At 51.8% G+C, this 25675-nt stretch overlaps 1 protein-coding gene across 1 annotated transcript; it reads right to left on the bottom strand.

Annotated features, from left to right (window-relative positions):
- Positions 1–315: 315 nt before the first annotated feature.
- RBP2 (retinol binding protein 2) lies at positions 316–20912 on the bottom strand. The gene is made up of 4 exons (XM_062178826.1): positions 20840–20912; positions 10925–11103; positions 1765–1866; positions 316–366 (listed from the first exon to the last, which is right to left on the bottom strand). Exons 1-4 carry the CDS (start codon positions 20910–20912, stop codon positions 316–318), a joined length of 405 nt encoding a protein of 134 aa, XP_062034810.1.
- Between the last annotated feature and the right edge of the window lie 4763 nt (positions 20913–25675).

Genomic DNA, 25675 nt, shown 5'->3' with positions numbered 1-25675 from the left:
TCTGTAACTTTGACTTTCAAATAAGTAAATAAACCTGAAAATACAAACAAATGAACAAACAACAATAGAGCCACACACACACATACACACACAGTCACCTCTTCTGTCTGTGAGTAAAACTGAAGGCATTGGATATAAAGGGTTCCCGAGAATAGGAGCGACTTTTGTCCTTTTGTTTAATGCCAGGTTTCAGGGGAGGGAGGCTCTGTCTGGCACGGTGACGCTCTCACCCATGGGACGCCTTAGTAGGGCTCTGGTGGGGAGAACTCTGGGAGCAGGGCGCTTAGGGGGCTCCGCAGGCCTCCTGTGTGGGCTTCACTTCTTTTTGAACACTTGGTGGCACACCTGGTCCCCACAGGTCAGCTCCTGCAACGGCAGAAATGGGTTGAGCGCCTATGAAGCCAGGCCTTCCTTCTGCCCAGCCCCCCGCCCTGTTGGTGTCTGGGGGTAGCAGCCAGAAGCTGGGGGTGCGATAAACAGGGCACTTAGTCGCGGCGGGCGGAGCAGTTCCCACACTCAATCTGCCGGCTTGCCCGGCTGCTAGCAGTCATTTGAATTGGACACGTAAACTGAGCTTGAACAACTATAAAAATGAAAAATGCAAAGAAACGAGCCTCTTGGGCGGGATTTCTCCTGCTCTGGTGATTAAAGCCACGCCGTGTAATTTATGAGAGGCAGCGGTGGCACGGGGAAGGGAGAGATGTGGAGGAGCGTGTGGAAGGGAAGGGCCCGGGGAAAGCAGGCAGGGCGCCGCCCCTGCACCCTCTGGTCTGTGGTGATCGCCACCTAGGCCGGTGGCACCCAGGCAGCGACAGGCACGCGCCACACCAGGGCTCCCCACGAGTGTGGTGAAGCTCCCCCCGCCCCAGCACCACAGCTGACAGTGCACCTGCTGTCGTAGCCACGCGTGTGTGCTGTGGGGTGCTACCTTTCAATGAACAAAATCCACATCGGCACCAGAGCAGGCAGGGGGAGCTGCCAGTGCTGAGCACCTCCCATCTATCATCAGCTCATGTTGCCTCCAAAACACAGACCTCAGGTCACAGGTCATGCCAGGCTGGCCTGAACGCTGACTTCAGAGCCAGGGACCTACCTGACCCCAAAGGGGAATGAATGAATGAATGAGTGAATGAAGAGCCAGCCATTGAACAAGTGAGTGACTGCACAAGTGGAAGGCTTTTCACTGTTTGAAAGCTGGACCCTTGAAGCTTGAAGAGTGAAAAATGGAGCTGTGGACATGGAAACCGTTTAGTGAAGGACATCAGCTCTTGTTGCGACTTCCTGTTCTAATGCCCAGTTAACCTCAGGTATTCTGGGGTCAGGAGGACAGCGCTCATGATAGAAGGTCAATGCCAGAGCCAGTTCCTAGGCCCCGCTGAACCTGACTCCTTTCCTCTCGGGGCTCCAGAAACAGGGAGAAGGCACTGGTTCGCCCCCTCCCCCAACCCCACCCTCCCCAGGGGCATCTTAATTCTGTGCCCAGTGGATCTTTCACAGGCTCCCTGCCTTTCTCCTTGGATCACTCAGCCTCCTAACTCAGCATTTTGAACTTTTCTTTTTAATTGCAGCTGCTCACAGTAACAGCCACATAGATTTCCTCCTGGAGTCCCCGGGGCCAGAGGGAGAACGGCTTCCTGACTGATCACAGGCACGTATCTGGCTGGAGTGCATGACCACTTTTTTTGCCTAAGCACCAGGGCCAGGCAGGAGACGAGGGTGGTCTGTGTGGCGCAGTGGGAGGGGGCTGGCGGCCGCAGGACTCACCAGATGCAGCTTGCCGTCCTCGATCCACTGCCTCCAGCCACGGTTCTCCTTCTCCCCCTTCTGCACGCACACCAGGCAGTCGCCTTCCCAGGTGACCAGCGTCTGCAATGACAGATTCGCAGGCAAATCAAACCTGTGATCCCGAGAGACTGAGCAAAGCTGAGCCCCTGGCTGTCCTCAGCTGCCTCCTGCCCCCAGGGCAGAGCCCTCAGCCTCAGCCAAGCCACATCTTTCCCATCTCATCTCCACCTACACCGTCCAGGCTGCCCTGGGGCTTGCTCTGTTCTCCAGGAAGAAATACTGAGCTTCCCTTTTACCAGGCAGGGAAGACAGCACTTCCCATCAGTGAGAGGAAAGGCATACACTGGACTCCAAAAGGATGTAGGACGGACACCTGCAGAGGGGAAAAATTCCTCCAAGTCAGCAGATAACTAGAAAAGCGATTGTAATGTATCAGAGCTGATTTCCTTAACAGGGTCCTAGAAACCAGGGAGCAAAAAGATCATTAAGTTAACTGTTTATGTCAACAAAAGAACTAACCGCTTACAAGAGAAAAACAAATCCAACTGATGGCTTCTAAGTGTCAGAAAAGGTGCCTGACCTCACTCTTGTAGGATAAGAGAAATGCAGATGAGGCTGCTTTTCAGATACGATTTATCACGAGGTCAAAGGTCAACATTTGATGATGCATTGAGAGTGGGGGGGGGGGAGGGGGTGGAGAAGCAGGCATCCCCTATACGGAGAGTGGGAATATAAATCAGTATGCATCTTTGGGGAGGGCTGTGCTCTCTCACCTTGCCAAACGTAGAGCTGCATTTAGTCTTTGACTAGACATTCTCCTTATGGGAGTTTTCCCCACGTGTATCGCATTGTACTGTCTTGTCGGCTAGTAGCAGAGGCAGGGCAGCCCCCTAACTCTGCAGGGTGCTGCCCACATGGCTCCCATGCCAGCCTTCTCACCCAGCACCAGGAGGATGGACCCTCCCCAGGGGCTGGCAGCTGTGTCCCGAGGGTTATTGGCACAGGGGCAGTAGCAGAACGCACCCAGCAGGTAGGAGAAGCCTCCATCTGGGCTGTGGAACCCAGGAAGTGCTCAAACTCCTCTGCACATAGTCAGAGCAGACACAACCCCCCAGGCGCCTCCCCTGTCTGTTCCCCACTGTCTTTCCTCCTCACACTCACCTTGGGATAAGCTGTCGCACCCCCACCCACCTCGGTGCCCCAACTGGGTATGTACATGCACCTCCTGAGAAAATCATGCCATTCCAGCCCAGGGAGTGCCTCTGTGTCGGTGAGGCCTGGATGCTGGCTGCATGTTTTCCAAGCGTGTGCAAACCACATTACACCTCTATAAACAAGAGAGGGCCGAGGACCAGCCATTTATTTCTCCTCTCTGTCTTGCAATCCCAAGCGGTGATAAACCAACCTGTATTTTTATTTTTTCTCACTGTCCTTGCACATTCAAGTCATCTGTTTTCTACAGATTGTTAAACTTACCTATTTCTAAAGTAATCTTTGACCTTGGCCATATTGTATATTTCATGTACAATTTCTTTCCTCCTCATTTTCCTCCCGAATGCATCCTAGCATTGTTTGTTATGGCAAGGCACTGGGAGCGCCATCAGTTCTGTCAGTGGGTGCCGGGTTAAACACGATGTGGTTCATCTCAGCTAGGCAGTCAATGAAAGAACAGGGCCAGAGTGCACTGTGCAACTTAAAAAAGGAGCAGGGGCTGGCGTTGTGGCGTAGTGGGCTAAGCCTCCGCCTGTTTGCGCCAGCATCCCATTTGGGCACCAGCTGCTCCTCTTCCTGTCCAGCTCCCTGATATGGCCTGGGAAAGCAGTAGAAGATGGCTCAAGTGCTTGGGCCCCTGCACCCATGTGGGAGACCTGGAAGAGGCTCCTGGCTTCAGATGGGCTCAGATCCAGCCATTGCGACCTTTTAGGGAGTGAACCAGTGATTGGAAGACCTTTCTCTCTGTCTCTCCCTCTCTCTGTCTATAACTCTACCTGTAAATAAGTAAATCTTTAAAACCAAATGGAGCAGAGCCACATGCATGAACTGAGTGGGTTGGGGGCAGAGTGCACAGACACACATGTGTTTGTACCTGCTTTCCTCAAGGAGGTGGAAGAAACCCCAACAGTGATTGTTCCAGAGCAGGGAGATGCATGGCTGAGGGCCAGGGTAGGATGAAGATTTCACTTTTTACTCTTTACATTTTTTTAAAAGATTTATTTATTTGAAAGTCAGAGTTGCAGAGAGGGAGAAGCAGAGAGAGAGAGAAAGAGATTCTCCATCCACTGGTTCACTCCCCAGACGACCACAACAGCCAGAGCTGGACCACGCCAAAGCCAGGAGCCAAGAGCTTCATCTGGGTCTCCCACACGTATGGCAGGGGCCCAGACACTTGGGCCATCTTCCACCACTTTTCCCAGGCCATTAGCAGGGAGCTGGATTGGAAGTGGAATAGTCAGGACTTGAACCGGCGCCCATATGGGATGCCGGTGCTGCAGATGATGGTTTTACCTGCTACATCATAACACTGGCCCACTGTTTAAATTTTTTAAAAACTATAGGCACATATTAATATTCCCAAAACTGATTTAAAATTCTACATGCTGGGGCCAGCGCTGTGGTACAGCGGGTTAAAGCCCTGGCCTGAAGCGGTGGCATCCCATATGGGCGCCGGTTCGAGTCCTGGCTGCTCCTCTTCCTATCCAGCTCTCTGCTATGGCCTGGGAAAGCAGTAGAAGATGGCCCAAGTCCTTAGGTCCCTGCACTCATGTGGTAAACCTGGAAGAAGCTCCTGGCTCCTGGCTTTGGATCAGCATAGCTCCGGCCATTGCGGCCATTTGGGGAGTGAACCATCGGATGGAAGACCTCTCTCTCTCTTCCTCACCTCTCTCTGTGTAACTCTGTCTTTAAAATAAATAAAATAAATCTTTAAAAGAAAAAAATCTACATGCTTTTGTCTCCTCCTCCTCTGGGGCACTCCTGAGCCTCATATCTTTGAAGGTCTTGGAGAAGCTCCATTCACAGGTAGCTCCTTTCACTCTCCTGGGAGAGGGATGCCTGGAACAGTAATCTGCTGCTGCCTGGCCTTGGCCTTGGACTCTGAGTTCCCTCCCAAACAGACAAGGAAGACTCGGCTCTTCTATGCAGGCAAGGACCATGACTTCTATACTCCCCCCTCCCATATTGCATTGTACATGATGATCACCCGTGCATGTTGACTGAATCGACGCTATCCCCCCAGTAGGCCAGCCGTGTGCTCTATGAAAGACGAGGCCACCTCTGCCGGTCATTTCTGCAACACTAAACTCAGCACGGGGGGCTGTGCTGCATCTATGGTTGAGTCATTTTGTTGAAACAGAATCTTGAAGCAAATCCACCTCCCTCCTTACCTTGCAGTCTACGGCCCCTCACAGGGCCCAGATGTCCATCACTATGGACTATCTGGCTGTGGACCAACTTCTTGTCTGCCTTCCCCGTGACACTCACTATCCCAGAGGGCAGGAAAGAGGGTCTGATTCATCATTTTATCCCTAGCTCCTGATGCCGGCCTGGCACGGAGTAGGGGATTAGTAAATTTTGTGGGAGGAAGGAAGGAGAAAAATGTTAGCGCACAGGGAGCTGCCCTAATATTTTATTTTAATAACTCATTTCGGACAGTAAGATTAAAAGTTATTCTGACCCTAAAGTAAATTGGTTACCAATGAATCATGGCAATACTTAAAATATTATAGCCTTACTCCTACATAAAACAGACAAGGAGGAGCAGAGAGAAGAGAATGGTTAAATGGACTAAAATTCCATAATTCAATTTGCTCTAAGCTGGTGCCCTTCATCCCTGTATCGGAGGAGAGTTTAAGACAGACTCAATCGCCTTAAGAGATCCCGAGGTGGAGGAAATGGGTAGCAGCGAGGCAGGCCTTGCTTCCCGGCGCAGGGAGGAGGAGGAGGATGCTCCAAGGATGGGCAGCTCTGTACCGGACTTAAAGGAGGAGGTTGGGCCCCACGGCGACCTCCCAGATCACAACGGCCAAGTTAACATTGGTAAAAGTAGCCCTTATGGCCAATTAGATGCAGGGACTGCTCCAACGTACTACATGCAGAAGTTGATGATTATGGTGTGGCTACGTAAGAGGATCCCCTAATCCTTAGGGAATCTGTGCTGCATTGTATAGGGCTGATGCGTCAGACTGTTCAGGGAACAGAGGGGAGGGGAGGGGGGCGGAGGGGAAGAGGGAGAGGGAGAGGAAGAGGGAGAGGGAGAGGGAGAGGGAGAGGGAGAGGGAGAGGGAGAGGGAGAGGGAGAGGGAGGGAGAGGGAGAGGGAAAGGGAGAGAGGGAGGGAGAGGGAGAGAGGGAAAGGGAGAGAGGGAGAGTGAGTGTTCGTACAAATGATGAGGCAAAGATGGGGTAAAATGTGAACAACAGGTGGCGTGAGGTGAACTGCACAAAGAGGCTTTGGTTACCTCGTGTCACTTTTCTATGGACTTGAATCACTCCCGATGAGTATTTTTAAAAAGGCAAATCACGGCTCTTTAATTAAGAACACTGAAGGACTCGGTGAACATACTCATCCCCTCCCCAGCGCACCTGCCCTCAGGGAGAGCTCTTCTGACCACCCAAAGGGCCTGCCCCTGGCTTCGAGGGCCCTGGACGAGGCAGTGCCCCTGCCCTGCCACCCCCCTGCTGGATGCCCCTGGCTCCCCCTGGCTCCAGGATGGCTTTGAGGCTCTAACTGCCCCCACCTACACCTGCTCCTCCTGACTGCTCCAATGCCATTATTTATTTATTTTTATTGATACAATTTATGAACCAGAAAATCCCCCCCTTTAAAGTGTACAGTTCAGTAGTTTTTATTCACAAGGTGTGTGACTGGCAGCCCCAGCGAGAGCCAGAATGTTTTCATCACCCCGAATGGAACCACCACACCCCTTAGGAGTCACCACTCATTCCCTCTGCCCCCTACACCCCGGTAAGCACTCTCTGTCTTTACGAATTTGCCTGGCCAAGAAATCCCAGGAAAATCTTCCCCACAGCATCTCTTGGCTTTGCCACAATACGTCGCCTTTTGAGTGTGGCTCCTCTCCCTTGGCCTGCATTCCACGTTCATGCACGAGGTCACGTGTGTCAGCACTTCATTCCTCCTACAGGTGTGTGAGAGTCTGTGTGACATGGCATGGAATGTATGCTGCATTGTATTTTGGGGTAGCTCGTGTAGTTTTGAAAGGGGCTGTAAATTCTGTCAGCTACAAGCAAAGAAGGGCCATCTTTGCCTCCCATAAGAAGCCCGGCCGCTCCATGTCTGGTCCAGCTCTTTTCTCATGCTTCTGGGAAATCAGCAGAAGATGGCCCAAGGACTAGGGCCACTGTCACCCACATGGGAGAGCCTGATGGAGCTCTAGGCTTCTGGCTTTGGCCCAGCCCAGCCCCAGCTGTTGTGGCCATCTGGGGAGTAAACCAGCAGGTAGAAGATCTCTGCCTCTGTCTCTCCCTCTCTGTATGTAACTCTGCCTTTCAAATAACTAAATAAGTCTTTAAAGAGAAAATAAAAAGAAACAAATAAGGGTAGGAAGTTCGGAATATAAGAAGGCACTTCAGAAAGTTTATAGAAAACAGGATTAGAAGACGTTTATTTTGAGACATAAAAGAAAATCTACACAGTCTTCCAAAACTATGTGAAAAATGTGCTGCGTGAAAAAATCTTACATGGATTTCAAATTTTTTTGCACTAAAACTCTTTAAATTCTATTTTTCCACCAACTTTTTGAAGTGCCCTCGTAGATGGCCTGCACGGAGGAAGAAGAGGGGTCCTAGACCCTTCAGAGGCGTGGAACCTGGGATTCACATGGTTTTGTTGCCCCCAGGCTGGAACAGAAGGGAACACCATGGACTTTTAGGCCTAGGCTGAAAACCACGTGCCTCCCCTCCAGCTTGCTGGGTGGGGCTGTTCAGAGGGCTCATGAGAAGTGGAGAACAAGAAGGAGCCGAATGTCACATACACACACACACACACACAGCTGTTTGTGCACCAGGTGTGCCATCCAGTGTGGGAAGTAGAGAGGAACAGGGGAGAGCTTTTGGCTCAGTGTTTAAGACTCCGCGTGAGATGGCCCCATCCCATATTGCAGAGCCTGGTTTGAGTCCCAGGCCCACCTCCAACCCAGCTTCCTGCTCCTGTGCATTCTGGGAGGCATCAGGTGATGGCTCAGGTACTTGGATCCCCACCATCCATGTGGGGCAGCCTGAGTTTCCGGCTCCTTGCTGGCCCAGCCCAGGCTGTGGTGGACATTAAGGGAATGAACAAGCAGACGACAGATCTGCCTCTCTCAGTCTTTCTGCCTTTCAAGTGAAGTGAAAATAAGTGAAATGCAAACAAAAATAAAATAGTAATGGAAATGGACTCCACTCCCTGGAGTCCCCTTCCAGCCAAAGGCTCTGGTGCAGTTACAGGAAGCAAGCGGTCCTGGGGGCACCTGCCCTGAGCTGTGATTCTCATGGGAACGACCCTTCACTGGAGCCTGGGCAGCGCCATCCCCATGGTGTCTCTTGCACACCTGTACATGTACGTGCATGCTCAGGTGTGTGTGTTTTCAATAGATCAGAAAGAGAGAAGCCGTGGGAAAGGGGACTGGCTCCCTCCACAGGGCTGGCAGCCGGGCCTGGTGGGAGGAAACAGATGCGGAGCTGGAGGGGCAGGTGTCGGCAGGCAGAACCCCGTAAGGGCTGGGAGGACACAGTCGGTGTCGGGGAGAGTGAGCTTTCCACCATCAAAGGGGATAGAGGCACAGGTCAGCAAGGACGGGCCTGTTCTCGAGAGCCCCACACCCACAGGGAAAGGTGAGGGCAAATGAATCATTTTGAACTGATTAGGCTGGAATAGCAGAGTGATGCAAAAATTCAGAGACAAATTTTCCTATCAGTTCTGGTGTCTGATGAATGGGCCTTTTAGCCACACAGTTCAGGAAAAGGCCCCCGATCCATCATCCCCTCCGAGCGGGGGCTTCCGTCAGTGGACCTTGCAGCGCCCGGAAGCTCGCGCTCTTGGGCGAAGATGGCTCTGATGCAAGAAATCTAAAGTGCTTTTCATTTCCCCACTTTCCCTTCGCAAGGAGCACTAAATATAATTCAACCTTGACTTGATGGCTGAGATGATCAATGCTGCAGGACAACTTGATTGAGAAATAAAGTGCCTGCTGCTCGCGTGGCTTAGAGTCATCTACAAAGACGGATGACAGCTCTCCGCCCCCTCCCCTCCCCTGGCCCCCAGGAGAGGAGCCCGAGCTCCTGTCCCGTGCTTCGGGGTGGAGTGGAGACTTCGACAGAGCCCCTTGGGGGCAGGCGTCACGGCGCAGTGAAGTCCAGAGTCCATCCTGCACTCCAACATGGATCCAGGTTTCTGCTCACATGCGCTGTGAGAGGCAATGGGTGATGGGGTAAGAACTTGGGTCCCTGCCACTCCTGTGGGAGACTCAGATGGAGTTCCTACTCTTGGCTTCAGCCTGGACCAGCCTCAGATGTTGTGGGCATTTGGGAAGTGACCAGTGGATGAAAGAGCTCTCTTTCTGCCTTTCAAATAGATTTTAAAAAACTAATAAAAAACAGTTGAGGGGCTGGCGCTGTGGCATAGAAAAGTTTAAGCCTATGCCTGAGGTGCCGGCATCCCATTTGGGTTCTGGTTTGAGTTCTGGCTGCTCCACTTTCAATCAAGCTCTCTGCTATGGCCTGGGAAAGCAGTAGAAGATGGCCCAGGTGCTTGGGCCCCTGTGCCCATGTGGGAGACCCGGAAGAAGCTCCTGGTTCCTGGCTTCGGATCGGCACAGCTCCAGCCATTGCGGCCATCTGGGGAGTGAACCAGCAGATGGAAGACCTCTCTCTCTCTGCTTCTCTTCCTCTCTGTGTAACTCTGACTTTCAAGGAAATAAATAAATCTTAAAAAAAAAAAAAACCTTGGAATTGCTTATTTCTGTCATTTTCCACTGACTATTGTCACTGTCAGCTGGCCACACACGTGTTACTGAAACCACAGCGGGCAGGAGGAGACCAGTACAGTTCAAGCCGCTGGGAGCCTGGCCCCAGGAGCTCCGAGGACTTCCTGGACTGCATTCTGTGGGCCGGGACAGAGGAGACTTCCCCGTGTTACCAGGACTGGATAAACCCTGACTGGTTCGCCCACTGAGTTTTTGGTTTAATTTGTACCATCCTTTCCTAAAACATTAAACACCAGCTGGGATCATCTAAAATTGAGATGTTTCATAAAAATCATCGGGGTTTCCAATGCCTCTTGGGAAGAAACATCTGGCGCCACGAGGCCCCATTCCTCCACAGCAGGCCTGTCTGGGGTTGTCTGGGGCTGAGCGGGGCCACCCGTCTGCAGAAGGTGGTCACAGTCACCGTTCCCGCCTGGAACAGGCCCTCTGCCTGGCCAGCCCTTGTCAGGATACACGCTGGCCCTTGACTCCGGAACTGAAGAAGCTGAGACCCTTTCATCTCTCCTTGGCTACCTCTTCCTTTTTTAAAAAATATTTTTATAAGGATTTATTTATTTTATTTGAAAGAGTTACAGAGAAAGCGAAAAAGAGAAGAGAAGAGAGATCTTCCATCCACTGGTTCATTCCCTAAATGGCTGCAACAGCCAGAGCTGGGCCAGGCTGAAGCCAGGAGCCAGGAGCTCCATCTGAGTCTCCCATGTACATGCAAGAGACCAAACACTTGGGGCATCTTCCACTGTTTTCCCAGGCCATAGCAGAGAGCTGGATAGGAAGTGGAGCAGCTGAGACTCAAACCAGTGCCCATGTGGGATGCCGGCACTGCAGGTGGGTGGCTTTACCTGCTACACCACAGCGCCAGCCCCCGGGGTTATGCACTTTTGACAGGAATACCCCAGTGCTGTGATGGCAGCCAGGACCCAAACCAGAGCCCATGTGGGATGCTGGCGCTGCAGATGGTGGCTTAACCTGCTGTGCCGCAGCACCGGCTCCCCTTCTTTCTTCTAAACTTTCAGTAACTGTGCGTCGCTCACATCACTAAATTCTCTGCGGTCCCCTCTCCCTGACCCCTCCCAGATCCCTTCTGCCATTTCTCCATGGTGAAGCCTAAGAGCCGACCCCCGCACAGAGCGCAGGAGTGGAAATCGCCAGCCGGGCCAGTACCTTCACGTGCCGGTTGTCCAGGCCCTTCGTGTGCTCATCGAACTCCACTCCAACGGTGAAATCCAAGTTGTAGTTCCGGAATGTGCTGTTGGTTTTCGTCTTGAAGCTATCGCCGGCCTGATCGATGATCTTTGTCTGAGTCAGATGCACGGCGATCTTGCGGGTGGCAAAATCAATATCTGTTGGCAAAGGGAGTCGTGGAGGTTATGATGTGCTCAGCCAGGCTCATTCGTTTCTTTAACAAGGCCACACACTCAGGAGGAGAGACGCGGATCGGGGACAGGCCACGTTGCTTTGCTAAGTGGGAAACAAGCGTTGTCTTACACACGGCCAAGCTGGGCGCCTCAGCTGACTGCTGGAAAACCAAGGAATCTCTTGGCATTGCCAAGAAAATTCTGATGGGAAGGAGACAGAGCAGGCAGGGCTCACCCCTGAGTTGCAGCTCATACATGTGCACACACGTGTGACACACACAGGTACACACATGTGACACATACATGCACATCTGCACACGTACACACACACACACTCACGCCCTCTTCCACAGTGGCTCCCTTCTGAAATACTGGGCTTTCTCCTAAGAGTTTGCTGAACAAAATGATTCCATGGCTTAAAAAAGTATTTTGAGGGGCCGGTGCTGTGGCGCAGTGGATTAATGCCCTGGCCTGAAGCACCAGCATCCCATATGGGCGCTGTTTCGAGACCCAGCTGCTCCACTTCCAATCCAGCTCTCTGCTATGGCCTGGGAAAGCAGTAGAAGATGGCCAAAGTCCTTGGACCCCTGCACCCGTATGGGAAACCTGGAAGAAGCTCCTGGCTCCTGGCTTTGGATCGGCGCAGCTCTAGATGTTGCAGCCAATTGGGGAGTAAACCAATGGATGGAAGATCTCTCTCTCTTTTTCTGTATAACTCTTTCAAATAAATAAATAAATCTTAAAAAAAAAGTATTTTGAAAGCTGTGAGTTCCAATCACAGGTAAAGATGAAACTTTTATTAATTTCCACTGTGTTAAGAGATAGTTAGAAACCTGCATTATATACATATTTTAATTTTAGAAGCAGAGAGAATGACATACTCAAAGCTTCCACCTGCTGATTTACTCCTTACATACCCACAATAGCCAGGACTCAGCTGGGCTGAGGCTGGGAGCCAGGAATCAATCCAGGCTTGCTAGGTGGGTGAGGAACCCAGTTACCTGAGCCGTCACTGCTGTCTCCCAGAGTTTGCATAAGCCGGAGTCCTAGGGACTGGAGCGGAGTTTGAACCCAGGCTCTCTGACAGATGCACACCTCTTAACCTCGAATCTCAGCGGCCAGTCTTGAACTTCAGTTTGTAAAGCAGATTGCAGGCGTCCTTAGCTAGGTGTTCTGCTGCAGCACAGTTCTTAGCTAGGTGCCGCAGGCCCCCAGCATAGTTCTACACCTACTCTAGACCATGTTGTGTGCTTGCCCAGAGATTGTCTTTTTAAAAAAAAAAAACACATAAGGATAAGGTTTATAATTGTTTATAAAATCTTAATGAAAAATTTCTAGAAAATCGAAGAACAGAGACAAGTACAAGAAATGCCACACATACACCAGCCAAATTCATCAACTGCCAAGATTTTGCCACATTTACCCATCTAAGGCTTTGCTTTCTTCTTTTAGAACAAACTTCATGCATTTCTTAGCGACTGTTAAATGGGAGTGCTTGGTTTCCTAAGCTTTGCAGGTAACAAGCAGCAGCTAGGTGCTGAGTCACCTACCTGCACATAAAACTTCACCAAAGCTCAAGTCATCGTCCTGTGGAGCAGAACTAGAAACAGAATAATTCTGAAACTACTAATTTTTTTTCAGAAACTCCACCTGGATTTGCAAAAACACTGAGATGGATTCTGTTACAACCCAAGAGTAACAATGACCTCAAGAGAAGGAACAGTTCAAATTCACCAAGTGCTGCTTCTCTGAGAAGCCCTGCCGGCCATGGGAGGTGAGTGACGGGAGCTCATGTTGTGCACTGGCTGGCGCAGGGTAAATACTGCACTGGGCCCACAAGAGGCCAGGAGTTGCCAGCAGCTCAGGGAGCTGCTCCTGTTCCACCTGTAATGGTGGCTCAGCATCATTCCCTTCTTCCTTTCTCTCTGATATCTTTGATTGCCTTTCAAATCCCTGCTTGGTCACTCCTCCACCCTTCTGCCACAGGACCAAGGAGAGCCCAAACTGGCTGCCTGAACTTCACTTTGGGCCAGGAGTTAGACCACAGCTGAGAACCCCCAGCAGAATCACGTTGCACAGGGAAGGCCCTGGCCAGGCCGCTGAACCCCGTGTTGTCTAAAGTCCCATCAGAGCCTAGAGGAATGGTTTTCAGTAGCATGAGCTAGCCCAGGAGGTAAAAGGATTCCATTCTTGCAGCCAAAGTTCAAGTCGGCACAGACTGGAGCACAAACACCAATGTCTTCCTCACCTATCATTTCCAGTTATTTGTTGAGTGCCTGCCACTGATACACTTCAGGATCACCTGGGACTATGACAACACTGCAGCTTTCTGGGTCCTACAGCAGGCCCCAAATCTCCAGGTGGTAGAGCCCTGTGACTTTAGAACTCTTTAAGGGAGGCTATTAGGAGAAGGATTTCCATGGTTTAAAAAATTTGAAACCCACTGTTCAAGCACCTGCGATTCCAGGGTTCAGGATTTGGGTGGATGTGTCGACAGATTAAGTCGTGGGGAGAAAGTAGTGGTTTTTGAGTATGGGTGACGATGGCAAGAGCCAGGGAAGGGAAAGAGCGAGCTAATTTTATGGGGGGACCTCGTGAACTAAGTTTAGGTGAGGTGAACCTGCAGGCCCCGCTGTGTGGACTCAATACCTGGTGTGTTGAGGAAGCCACTCTTAGGAACCAACCAGGACTGGTGCCCCCTGGTGGGACCTCCCTTGGGAAGGCTCACTCACATCATTCTTCAAACCCATGAGATAAGTCTTACCTCCATTTTACCAGTGAGGAAAAGAGGCAGCAAAGGTAGAATTTGGACTCAGGGTGGTCTGCCTCTCTGCAGGGCCATGCTGCACTGGGATAGCCCAGTTAGACCACCCTCACTGTCCACCTTTCATGGGTGCCCAAGAGACCAACAGCTTCTGCCTGTTGTTAAATGTCCCCTGGTGGGGGAGGGACATTGTGGTGTAGCAGGTTAAGGCTCTGCCTATGATGCCACCATCCCGTATGGGCGCTGGTTCAAGACTCAGTTGTGGCCAGCGCTGTGGCGCAGTTAAACCCAAGCCTGCAGCACCGGCATCCCATATGAGCGCTGGTTCGAGTCCCGGCAGCTCCTCTTCCAATCCAGCTCTCTGCTAATTGCCTGGGAAAGCAATAGAAGATGACCCAAGTGCTTTAGCCCCTGCACCCATGTGGGACACCTGGAGGAGGCTCCTGGCTCCCAGCTTTGGATCGGCTCAGCTCTGGCTGTTGTGGTCATTTGGGGAGTGAACCAGCGGATGGAAGACCTCTCTCTCTCTGGCTCTACCTCTCTCTGTAACTCTGTCTTTCAAATAAATAAAATAATTCTTTAAAAAAAAAAGAAAAAAAAAAGATCCAGTTGCTCTACTTCCCACCCAACTCCTTGCTAACGCACCTGGGAAAGCAGTAGAAGATGGCCCAAGTCCTTGGGCCCCTGCACCCGCGTGGGAGAGGTGGAAAGAAGCTCCTGCCTTTTCTCTGGCCCAGCCTCAGCTGTTGTGTGGCCACTTGGGGAGTGGTTCACTTGGGGAGATGGAAGACCTCTCTCTAACATTCAAATAAATAAAAAATAATTCTTAAAAAAAAAAAAAAGTCCCTGGGAATGGAGTAGGTCTCAAAGTGAGCCCTGGCCCAGCCACAGTGGCAGTACCTGGAAACCTGTGAGAAATGCAAAGTCTGGGGCCCAGCCAAGACCTACCGGGTGAAAGTTCTGCAGGATGGGCCTTGCTTTTTTTTATTTTTATTTATTTTATTTGAGAGGTAGAGTTACAGAGATTGAAAGGGAAAGACAGAGAAAGGTCTTCCATCTGCTGGTTCACTCCCCAGATGGCCACAACAGACAGAACTGTGCTGATCTGAAGCCAGGAGCCAGGAGCTTCCTCCTGGTCTCCCAGGTGGGTGCAGGGGCGCAAGGACTTGGGTCATCTTCTACTGCTTTCCCAGGCCAGCCAGGACTAGGACCGCCACACACTGGGATGCTGGTATCGAAGGTGGAGGATAAACCTACTGAGCCATGGTGCGGGCCCCACCTTACTTGTTCTTACCAGTCTCCCAAGTAGTTCTGTGCATGCTGAAGTTCCAAACTAAGAGCATGTGCATAGGGGTGAGGGGCAGCTCTGGGTACAACTCCTGTTCCCGAGCTCGAGACCATGTGACCTTACTGAGGTCATCTTCCCTCTCTGAGAACCCCCTCCCCAACTTCCCCACCCCGTTTTCTCAAGGTAAATGAGGACCTCAGAGGTCCATTTGGCGAGGCTCCACCCAGCACCAAGAAGCTTTGTGAGCACTCGGTGTGTATTGGCCCCCACCCTGGGCTCTGGCTGCTGGGATCACACGGGGACCAGGGCAGCATTCAGTCCCCAGTGACATTGCTGGCTCCTATGTATCCATTGCCACCGCTGCCGGCCCCTCCGCAGAGCAGTGGGCAGGGCAGCTGACCCCCGACCCCCCTCATGGCCTTTCCTCTGGCTGTGGGTCAGCTTCCTCCCTCTGAAGCTGGCTTGATGAGTAGCTCCTGCTCTAGCCCTTGGTGCTCAGGTCCAAGCTGTGCTAGCCCGTGTGGCTGGAACCACGGTTAGGAAAGGAAAACCACAGGTCACCTATTAACCAGATGAAGCCGAGGGGCGCGCTCTAGGCCACAGTACCAAGGGCAAACATGGGAAATTACAGATTTGGACCTGAAGTGTCCCGACGCCAGCAAGTCTATTTTCACTCTGCAGCTGTGGAAATCGAGGCTGAGCGCGTGTAAGGGATCACCCAGCTAAGACAAAGCCCGGACAGTTCCTCTCCGCACGCGTTCTGTTTGTCATTCACAGCAATGCCTCCCTAACAAAAATCATGCCTAGCCCTGGTTGCTCAGAAAGGTAGATCACCGCTAAAAACATCGATTGCTGCGGGCGCGGGTTTGTCCTGGAAACACCACCCCTAGTCAATCTTTTTGATCAGCGCTGGGGGAATCTTATTAGGGGCTCCATGCAAATGGAATCAAGCACCGCTTCGGCTCTGGATTGAAAAATGGCTTAGTCTCCTGGCCACCTTTTAGTGTTTGCACAGGCCACTTAATCATGTCTCTGCTGCCCCACCCCTGGGAAGGGAGCCAAACGCTCGGCTGCTGGAGTTGTTGGTGGCTATTTCTAATCATAAGGGTTTAACTGCAGCTGTGTGACACACACACACACACACACACAAGGATTTACAAAAATATTTCCTCTTTGAACTTTGCAGGGAAAATTATTTTCCCAATATAGCATTTCAACGCCAGGGTTATCAAGTATGTTTTATCTGCTTTTCTGGATTAAAGATATCGCGGAGCCTGATTTATAGCTAGGTGAAATGAATTTCTATCTCAGAAGGAAAGGTCCAAAGGCAAGCTATTTCTGAATAATATATACGGCTTATAGCTGGTGCGGAAGAAAAAAACCCACGGCAGCGAAGTGACTTTATTAAAGCATACTTTTCATAACTGCATTTTGAACAATGCAAACCATAAAGTTGAAATATGAGCACGCTACCCAACATTAAAATGCTTTGTAATGCGCCTGTGAACAGAGTGAAAGTTGCAGGGTAAAAGGGCAGGCGCTCTTTGTAAATTAAAGAGCAGAGATGCGCACATATTCATCATATGAAATCTGAGAACCATTCAAAGTGCAGCCTAAATGGGCTTCGAACCTAGACTCCTTAATTCTCAAATCATCAGCAATTGTGAGAAGCAGAGTGGAAGAGCAATCTCCTTTCCATGCCATTTCCTCCTCCAGAGAACACATTTGGAGAAGAATTAGACCGGCCCCCTGCCTGCCTCCACCCACAGTCTGGGGCTCACCACTGGAACGCAGTCAGGGTGGAGGTGCTGCCCACCTCTGCAAAGGGGAGACCCGTGAGGAGGGAGGACACTTATGGGCCCCTGGGCTCTGTCTACCCCTCAGCACATCTCCATTTCAGTCCAGCCAGGAACCCTGTGGTTAACGTAAAGACTTTGGCAAGGTATAGAACTTCCTTGACTTGGCAGCACCGGCAGGGATACAAATCTTACAAACCAAATTCATCCTTGGGTCATGATTCACTCATTCACTGACCCATTTTACCCAGGGATGCTGAGCGCCTCCCTAGCCCTGTGTCTCAGTCCTGCCAGCATGCTCTGGTTGCCGTGATAAACCTCACTCTGAACGAAGTGCCTCCTCTCTCACCCCCACGCTTTGCACTGTTGCCAAGAATAGCACTGCAGAAACCGCTGGGGTGTTAGAAGCCGGCAGGTGGGGCTCCTGCCTGGGCTCTGCCACTTCCCAGCCACACGAGGTCCCAGGTGGCGCCTCCACTTCTCTGGACTGCAGGTGCTCACCCCACAAGATGAAAGGCATCTAGAACCCAGACCAGGGTGCCCATGTCCATACTCCACTTGAATGCATAAGGGGCGTCTGAAACTCAAATATGCAAACTAGGTCCTTAATGCATTCCTCCCGCCCCCAGAAACCCTCACCCAAAACTCGCTCCATCCGTGTCCTCCTCTTTTCAGCCAAGGGGATCACCACCTTCCCAGCCATTCAGGGCTTCAGCCTAGGAGCCATTGTCACTGCCTCTATCTCCTCCCACCTCCTGGTCACCCACAGCCCTGTGTGCTTTGACCTCCAAAACACATGCTGAACCTGACTTCCTTGCTCCAGCCCCACAGGCACCATGTAGCCCAAGGCACCATCGCTAGCTGCCTGGACATCGCAGCAGCTTCCTAGTGTGCTTCTCTGTTCCCCACCGGCTACACCCACCTGCAAATCAATGAGAGCCTCAGAGCAGGACCACCAGGGTGAAGCTACTTGACCCCCGGAACTGTGAGAGATAACTGGACACTAACCATGGTTGTTTCAAGCCACTATGCCTGTGTGTGTGTGTGCACGCGCGCGCGTGTGTGTGATTCTCCTTGTTTGGCAGAATTCACGGAGTCTCCCGCAGTGCCTTTCACACACCTGGGTCCTCCTCCTGTCTGCCTTCCTTGGCCTCCCCTCTTTCATCCCCTGACCCCAGCTGAAGCAGGACCTCAGGAAGTGACGGATTCCTTGCTGTCAAGGAGTCTAGAACCCTAGGAGACATTGGGTGCCCAAGAGTGCAGGAGAAGAGGTACCATTGACCCTTGGCCCTCGCTCTTTGCTCTATAAATGGCTTTGATAACTGGGGGCAGACCCAAAGGTTTCTGTGACATGTCACTCTGCAATGCTGGTACCTGGAGCCGCAGAGGCAGCTGCCGCTCCTTGTCCTCTCCTGAACGAACAACCAGGCCCACAGAGAAAGCACTGGTGCCGGGGGCCGGAGTCTAAGAAAGGGATGGGTCCTGGGCAGGGGGAGGTGTCAGACCCCACAGAACTCTTCTCAAAAGACCCCTGTCTCAGTGCTCCACGGGGCAAGGAGGCTGAGCTTCGGGGACCGCAGTGCGGGGAAGGCTGCCCGACCTTGTGCTCTGGGTGGGGCGAAATTGCACAGACCCTCTGCTGTGTGCGGGTTAGATTGAGGGTCAACCCCGCCTCACCTACTTCTGCCTGAGCCCCTTGAGACTCACCTTCAGCCACGCCTGCCGGCATGAGGAGTCAGGTGTCCTGTCTCAGTGGTAGAAAGATGGCTGGGAGGCATTTCTGAATAAGGCATCATGGACTTGAACCAGCACAATTTGCTCGGGTCCTGAAGCACCGTGGGCCCTCAGCAGCTGCATAAGCCAGGAACCAGGTGCATCCACATGTGAGATTAGCTACTACCACCACCTGTGTCATGACTGTTACCCAGCAAAGTATCAGCGGCTGCAGAGGCCCTTGGTACAAAGAGGCCAAGCAGTTGGCTCATGGGAGTGAAATCCGTGTCGTGGAACATGAAATGGGAAGTTCTAACTGGAGCTCTCAGGGACATCAGATACTTTGGAGAATTACACTGATCCAGCACCTCCTGATTGGAGACGTGCAAATACCAGCCAGCACTGGTGGGCCCCTCCTCCAGATAAGGGTGTGAGTTGGTGTGAAAGGCGCAGAGGAAGGCTGTTTTTAGAGAGAAGATTTCTTGGTGAGAGCTGACAGTGCTCCTGGCACCCTCCCCTTCCCTCCCCTCCCCCAGAGGGAAAAGAAGGCGGTGGGACGCTTGCCTCCCTACTTAAGCCTAAAGAGATAGACTTTTCGGGCCCATGCTCAGAGCCACACACTAAACAAAGATTGGATTTTTAGACCTAAAATCACCATAGGACTTTTGACTATTTAAGCATAAGCAGCAAAAGCCTCCAAGTTTCTTTCTAATATTATGCCATGACCTCGGCTTCCTCAGCATACCGCTAAACCCTCAAAACCAGCTTCCCAGCAGATCTGGCTACGGGTCTCACAGTTGTTCAGAACCGCACCTGCATCCGTCAGCAGCCAGACAGGCAAGGCACCGCTGTTATCCCTGTTTAGCAGGTGAGGAAAGAGCGTCTGAAAGGTGAAGGATGGGTTCAAGGTCAAAGACAAGTCCTGGGCTCCAGCTCGGTTATGTGGACTCCTCTGACGTGGCTTTCGCATCTGTGTGGTCCTACCCACGGCTTTAGGTCTGAGCTGTGCTCCACGACACTTGCCCACGTGTCCATTCAGAATCTAGCGGCCGATAGCACAGGTGCAAGTGTTGAGGGTGGGGCCTGATGGGTCTGTCTGTGCTCCTCTTTCCTCTCCACCCCCCCCCCCCCAGGAGACTGATGCAAAATGCTGAGGAGGGAAAAGAAGCTACTCAGCGTGGGAAGCCTCCTATACACACCAAAAAAATCCCACGTGCCATTCATAATGAAACACCTCCCAGCTCTGCCTGTGTCAGTGGCCGTGTCAGAAGGGTTCATCAAGCTAGAAGTTAATGGCACAGGAAAACCCAGGATTCCTGTTTTTGGAGAGACCTCCCCCACCGTCGCGGCCACGTTAGCTGACCTCTGACCCCACCTGCAGTCATTTCCCTTTTGCTGCCTGCAAGGGAAGTTCCAGGCAGGTGGTTCCATCCATGGAGAAAGTTGCAGCTGGGAAGGGTGATGAACATGAACTTGTGGGGATGAACCTGCAGTATGGGAGTCACCAGGCCACAGTGAACTCCATCTGGGCATCTGCTCGGCTTCCGTGGAGAGCCCAGAGCCTGGACAGGGCTATGTATGCTCTCTGTAAGCTTCACAGAAGACCCACCCTGCAGTCAACTCAGGACACACACTGACCGCTGTGTGGCCTGGAGCCCAGTTTAGAAGCCAGCTAAGCAGCGGTTTGAGCTATGTGCCAAAAGCCTCATCCTCCTTCTGTGGGCCTGATTTTCTCCAGGCTGAAAGATTGGTTGGCCACTCCTTTTCTGCTTCCCCAGGACGGGGCTGGCAAGGGAGCAATGCAGGATCCAGCCAGTTATCAAAGGAGACGGGGGCCACCAGGCAGGGGAGCGACCTAGCGCCCACTCCAGGTTGATTTTATTCTGTGTGCATGCACGTGTGTGTGTGTGTGTGTGGCGCCTTCCCTCCAATTGCAGGTGTTCTGTGGGCCTATCCCAGGGCCACTCTAGCCCTCATCTCACTTACCCTTGTGCCCATTTTGCAGATGAGTCTCAGGCTAAGTCTCAGAGGATCTGGACACCTTGCCCGAGCATGCACAGCCGTAGGCAAGGAGCGGGGATGTGCACGCAGGTGTGCTGAGCAGCACAGAGGCCAGGTCTAAGGGGCCGGCGACAGTCCCTCCCCTCAGCCTCCCCTTACCCAGGGCCTTCATGTAGCCTTCGAAGTTGTCGTTGCTCTCCATCTCCCAGGTGCCACTCTGGTCCCTCGTCATGGTGGCGGCCTCCGGTTCAGGGTGGGTTGTGTGGTGGGCGGCGGGGAAGAGGCTGCAGGGAGAAAGGCTTGGAATGAGCTGCTTTTATAGCCTGGTGGACCAGGTTTATGGCTCTGCAGATAACAGATGAAAGGTCACAAGCACGACTCAAAGGAACTTTCCTTTCCTTTGCAAAGTCCAGCAGGACTGTGGACAACCCAGGCTCAAAGTCCTGGTGTGGCCCGGTGGGGGTGACCCAATGACCTCTGCCATAGGCAGGGCCCAGAGCAGCTCACTTTTTGGCTGGCTGGGTGCCCACGTAGCCCCACACAGAACACTGCATCTTGCATGTGAGAAAAACAATGCCCAGTGTTCACACCTCATGCACTATAGGCCACCAAGCACCTAGGCCCAAGAGCTTGGGTCTGTTAGCCACCTAGCTTCTATCCAGGCTGATGGAGCTGAGCAGACACAGAGCTCTGCTCGATTCTGGGCCCTGCTGTGTCTTCTCAGTTCAGCTTAAACAAGCTCTATGAATCATCACTGGCCACCCCAGTGGCAGTTAAAAAGGCTCAAGAGGTTCAGTTCATGTGTAATGATGACTTGTAAGCGGCTGAGCCAGGGTCCAGAGCCAGGCCTGTCTGGCTCCCCAGCGCCTTCCTCCATAGTGTGCTAGTTCAGCTCAGTCTCTCCCCTGTTTCCCAGGGAGGCGTCCCAGGGGCTTCCAAGAAGCACGGTTCCATGAGAAAAGCAAAGGCATGCAAGCCAGCCAGGCCTGGAGGGATGCCAGATGGGAGTGGGGACCCCAGGAGTAAGCTAAGGAATGCCTGGACCATGGTGGGACATAGCTGGCACTTGGACAAGGACTCTTAACTCAGGGCTGATACCCAAGTGGCTGCCCCACTGGGCCAGAAAATGGCTTGGTTACTGCCCTGACAGTCCCTTCTCAGATGTGGGATCTGTGAAGGGGCCCTGCTCCTAAAGAATGGAGGTGTGGGGCTGAGATGGATATATCATGCATCCCCAAATTGAGTCTAATTTTTAAAAAAATATTTATTTATTTGAAAGACAGAGTTACAGAGAACAATCTTTTATCGACTGGTTCATTCCACAAATGGCCTCAGTGGCTAGGGCTGGGCCAGGCCAAAGCCACGGCCTGAAACTCCATCTTGATCTCCCATATGGGTGAACTAGGGAGCTGGATCAGAAGTGGAGCATCTGGGACATGAACCAGCACCCATATGGGATAATGGTATCACAGGCCGCTGCTTAACCCACTATACCACAACACCGGCCCTGAGACTAATTTTGATGATGATATTTGTGCTGTAAAGTCTAATTAAATGGCTCTGACTGTGTGGGTCGAGGGGTGTAAAACAGCGCATTCATCTCTCCGTAAACATACCGGAGTCAAAGTGTGAAAAATGGCCCAGCTGTAGCCAAAAGGCCAACACGGGACAAAGGGAGTGGGGACTAAGGGCCGACTTTACCGTAAATGGGAACTGAGTGGAGGCAGCAGACGTGGGCTGAGAGCGAGCCCTGGGGAGTCACCCTTTGAGGTCCAGCTGCTCTGGGCTGAGCACGGAGCTTCCTGGGTTGGATGCAGATGGTGCCTTCAGGCTCAGATTCAAGGGCCTCCGCCCAGTCCCTCCTGCCCCTGACTAGGTACCCAGAGGACTCCCCTGCAAAACTGGAAAGAAAGGTGGCCAGGTAGCGTTGGGGTTGTGGACAGGGAAGGGCTCCTAACTGTCATGGAGGAACGAGGCAGGGTCTTAGTGCAAGTCAGGAAGTCGAACTGAGTGAGGGGCTTGTATGAAGTCAGGACACCTGAGAATATGAACGAGACAAAATCAGTCCAGAGACCACCAGAAAGTTAGTTGGTTTGACCTGGCATCTAAGTCAAAAGAAGTTCTCGGGGCTGGTGCCGTGGAGTAGCGGGTAAAGCTGCTGCCTGCACTGCAGGCAGCCCATGTGGGCGCTGGTTCCAATCCCAGCTGCTCCACTTCCAATCCAGCTCTCTGCTATGGCCTGGGAAATCAGTAGAAGATGGCCCAAGTCGTTGGGCCCCTGCATGCATGTGGGAGACCTGGAAGAAGCTCCTGGCTCCTGGCTCCGGATTGGCGCAGCTGTGGCCATTGTGGGCATCTGGGGAGGGAACCAGTAAATGAAAGACCTGTCTCTCTCTCTCTCTCTGCCTGTGACTCTGCCTTTCAAATAAATAATCTTTTAAAAATAATGTAAAAAAAGTTATTCTGCCCTGATCTCACCCTGGCTTGGGGTTTGAATTTATATATCCAGCTGGCTAAGATATTAAAATAGAGTCTTGGACCTGGGGTCTCAGAAAACAAGGAAATGTAAGAACAGTCTAGAGGGCTGGCTAAACCTTCAAAACAGGCCAGCCAGAATCCTGTGACAAAGCCCCATCAGCCAAAATTATAAAACACACATGAAACTGATCCACTGATAATAAGGTGATCAGATACAGATGGTAGAATAAGTGTGTTTGGAATGACTGAATAAAAAGTACTTAAAAACTTGAGAAATAAAAATGTTTAACACACATATTAAAATAACCAGAGGTTCTAAAAATTAAGAAATACAGTTGCTAAAATTACAAAGATAATAGATAGCTAAACAGTTAATTACCACAGCTTAACAGAGAATTAATGAACCAGAAGACGACGTCCAGGAGCCAGTGTGGTGGCGTAGTGGGTAAAGCCGCCACCTGCAATACTGGCATCCCATATGGGTGCCAGTTCAAGTCCTGGCTGCTCCACTTCCAATCCAGCTCTCTGCTATAGCCTGGGAGAGCAAAAGATGGTTCAAATCCTTGGGCCCCTGCACCCACGTGGGTGACCCGGAAGAAGCTCCTGGCTCCTGGCTCCGGATCGGCACAACTCTGGCTGTTGCAGCCCTCTGGGGAGTGAACCATCGGATGGAAGACCTCTCTCTCTGCCTCTCCTTCATTCTGTGTAACTCTTTCAAATAAATAAATCTTAAAAAAAGACAATGTCCAGAGAACTATCTAGAAAGTACAGAATACAAAACATACTGTGGTTAAAATTTAGAAAAAAAAAATAACAATTAAAGTCTACCATCATCCAGAAAGAACAAAAATATCTACACAGACTACCTAAAGAGAAACAACATAATGATCAGACTGACATCAGGCTTTTCAATAACTCTTATGGAGTGCAACTGGATCAAATTTTATAGTGAGGAGAGAAGGCATTCTTAGCAAGATGTCTAAACCCAGCTGTCATTCACAGCCTATCTGAATCTAAATTGATTTCCACTACAATAGCGCCGCTGTGGAAATGCAGACTTTCATCACCAAGTGGATGGGTACGCATGGTGGTATACTCCACAGAGAAAAGGAGCACTTTCCTGATACACACACAACATAGACGAATCTCCTAGACACTCTGCAGAGGGAAAGAAGATTGACATAGAAGACCACTGACCTTGTGCTTCCGTTTATACGGAACCCTCGAAGGGAATCCACCTAGCCCATATTGATACAAACTACAGCAGAGTCTCAAGAGTTTGGGAAGAGCAGGTGGAAGTGGGCCAGCCAAGTTCTACAATTTGACGGGGGTGATGGTTGCTTGACACCTGTCAAAGCTCAAGTGTGCACTTGAGAGCTGTGCCTTTTCATTATATTTTATTAAATTACACCTTAATAACGATGAATAAAGTGCTGATTGTTTATCCGAAAAAGATTGACTAACAGCTCAGACTGCAATCCCCTCGGTTACCCACGTGCGAAGTTCGCAGAGCCCTGGGAAGCCAATGCATGCTAACGAGCCCATCATTACTGATTGAGCTAGATGTTTGTGAGAAGTGCTTCAGCTTAAGCAGTGTCTTTAAAAATTTAACAGGAGTCAGCTGAGGTTCTCCAACTCCAGCGGGCACCCGAATCGTCTGGAGGGCTTATTAGAACTCAGATTGCGGACTCCGCCCCCAGCTCTCTGGTTTAATGGGTTCGGGTGGGGCTGGTTCTCAGGTCACGATGCTGCTGCTGCGGCTCCAAGACAACATCAGCACAGAGAGAGTCACAGAAAGAGAAGGGGGAACTGACAATAGAATCTTGCGGTTCTGGGATCAGCCATGTCCAGTCTGAATGTAGGAGTCAGTACTTCCCAGGGGCAGGACCCTGCTCCCTGGGCCTTGGTGAGTCTCAGGGTCAAGGTAAGAATTGCAGGGCACAATGAGCCCACGGCTCTGAGCAGAGACCCCGGCACACGGTGTTTACTCCGAGACAGCAGCTGGTTTATGGGGCTCCCTGCAAGTGTTCGATCTGTCACAGGCCCTGGGAAAGACAGCCTTAGCAAAGCTCTTCTGGTCTGATCTGCGTGTGCAAGGAACGAGGGCGGTGCTGACAGCAATAGTGAGGGACCGTGGCTGAGTGCAGCCACAGCCACCCAGCACCTCCCTGGGCCTTCCAGTCAAGGAAGACCACGCAGAGGAGCCCCGGTGTCAAAAGTGCTGACCACCTGTACCTAACAACACACACCTGGACGTCCCATTTGCTCGGGTGCTGGGGCCACTCCACGTCGGAACGGACTTGGCTGATTCTCTGTGGGATCCTCCGGTGTCTTTAGTAAGCCTGGGGAAAATGATCCGTCACAACCAAGTCTTCCCAGGTTGCCAAGAGGCTTTCCTGGAAACCATGAGGAGGTGCCCAGGTGGGTCTTCCCGGAAGCCCGGGACTGAGGGCAATCGGTGAGCCAGGAGTCAGCACGGTTCAACTCCCGGGTGCTGCAGTCCGCAGGACGGCTGGC

The sequence above is a fragment of the Lepus europaeus genome, chromosome 2 (genome assembly GCF_033115175.1).
Source record: "Lepus europaeus isolate LE1 chromosome 2, mLepTim1.pri, whole genome shotgun sequence".
Classification (NCBI taxonomy): Eukaryota; Metazoa; Chordata; class Mammalia; order Lagomorpha; family Leporidae; genus Lepus; species Lepus europaeus.
This window is presented reverse-complemented; position numbering and strand designations above follow the sequence as displayed.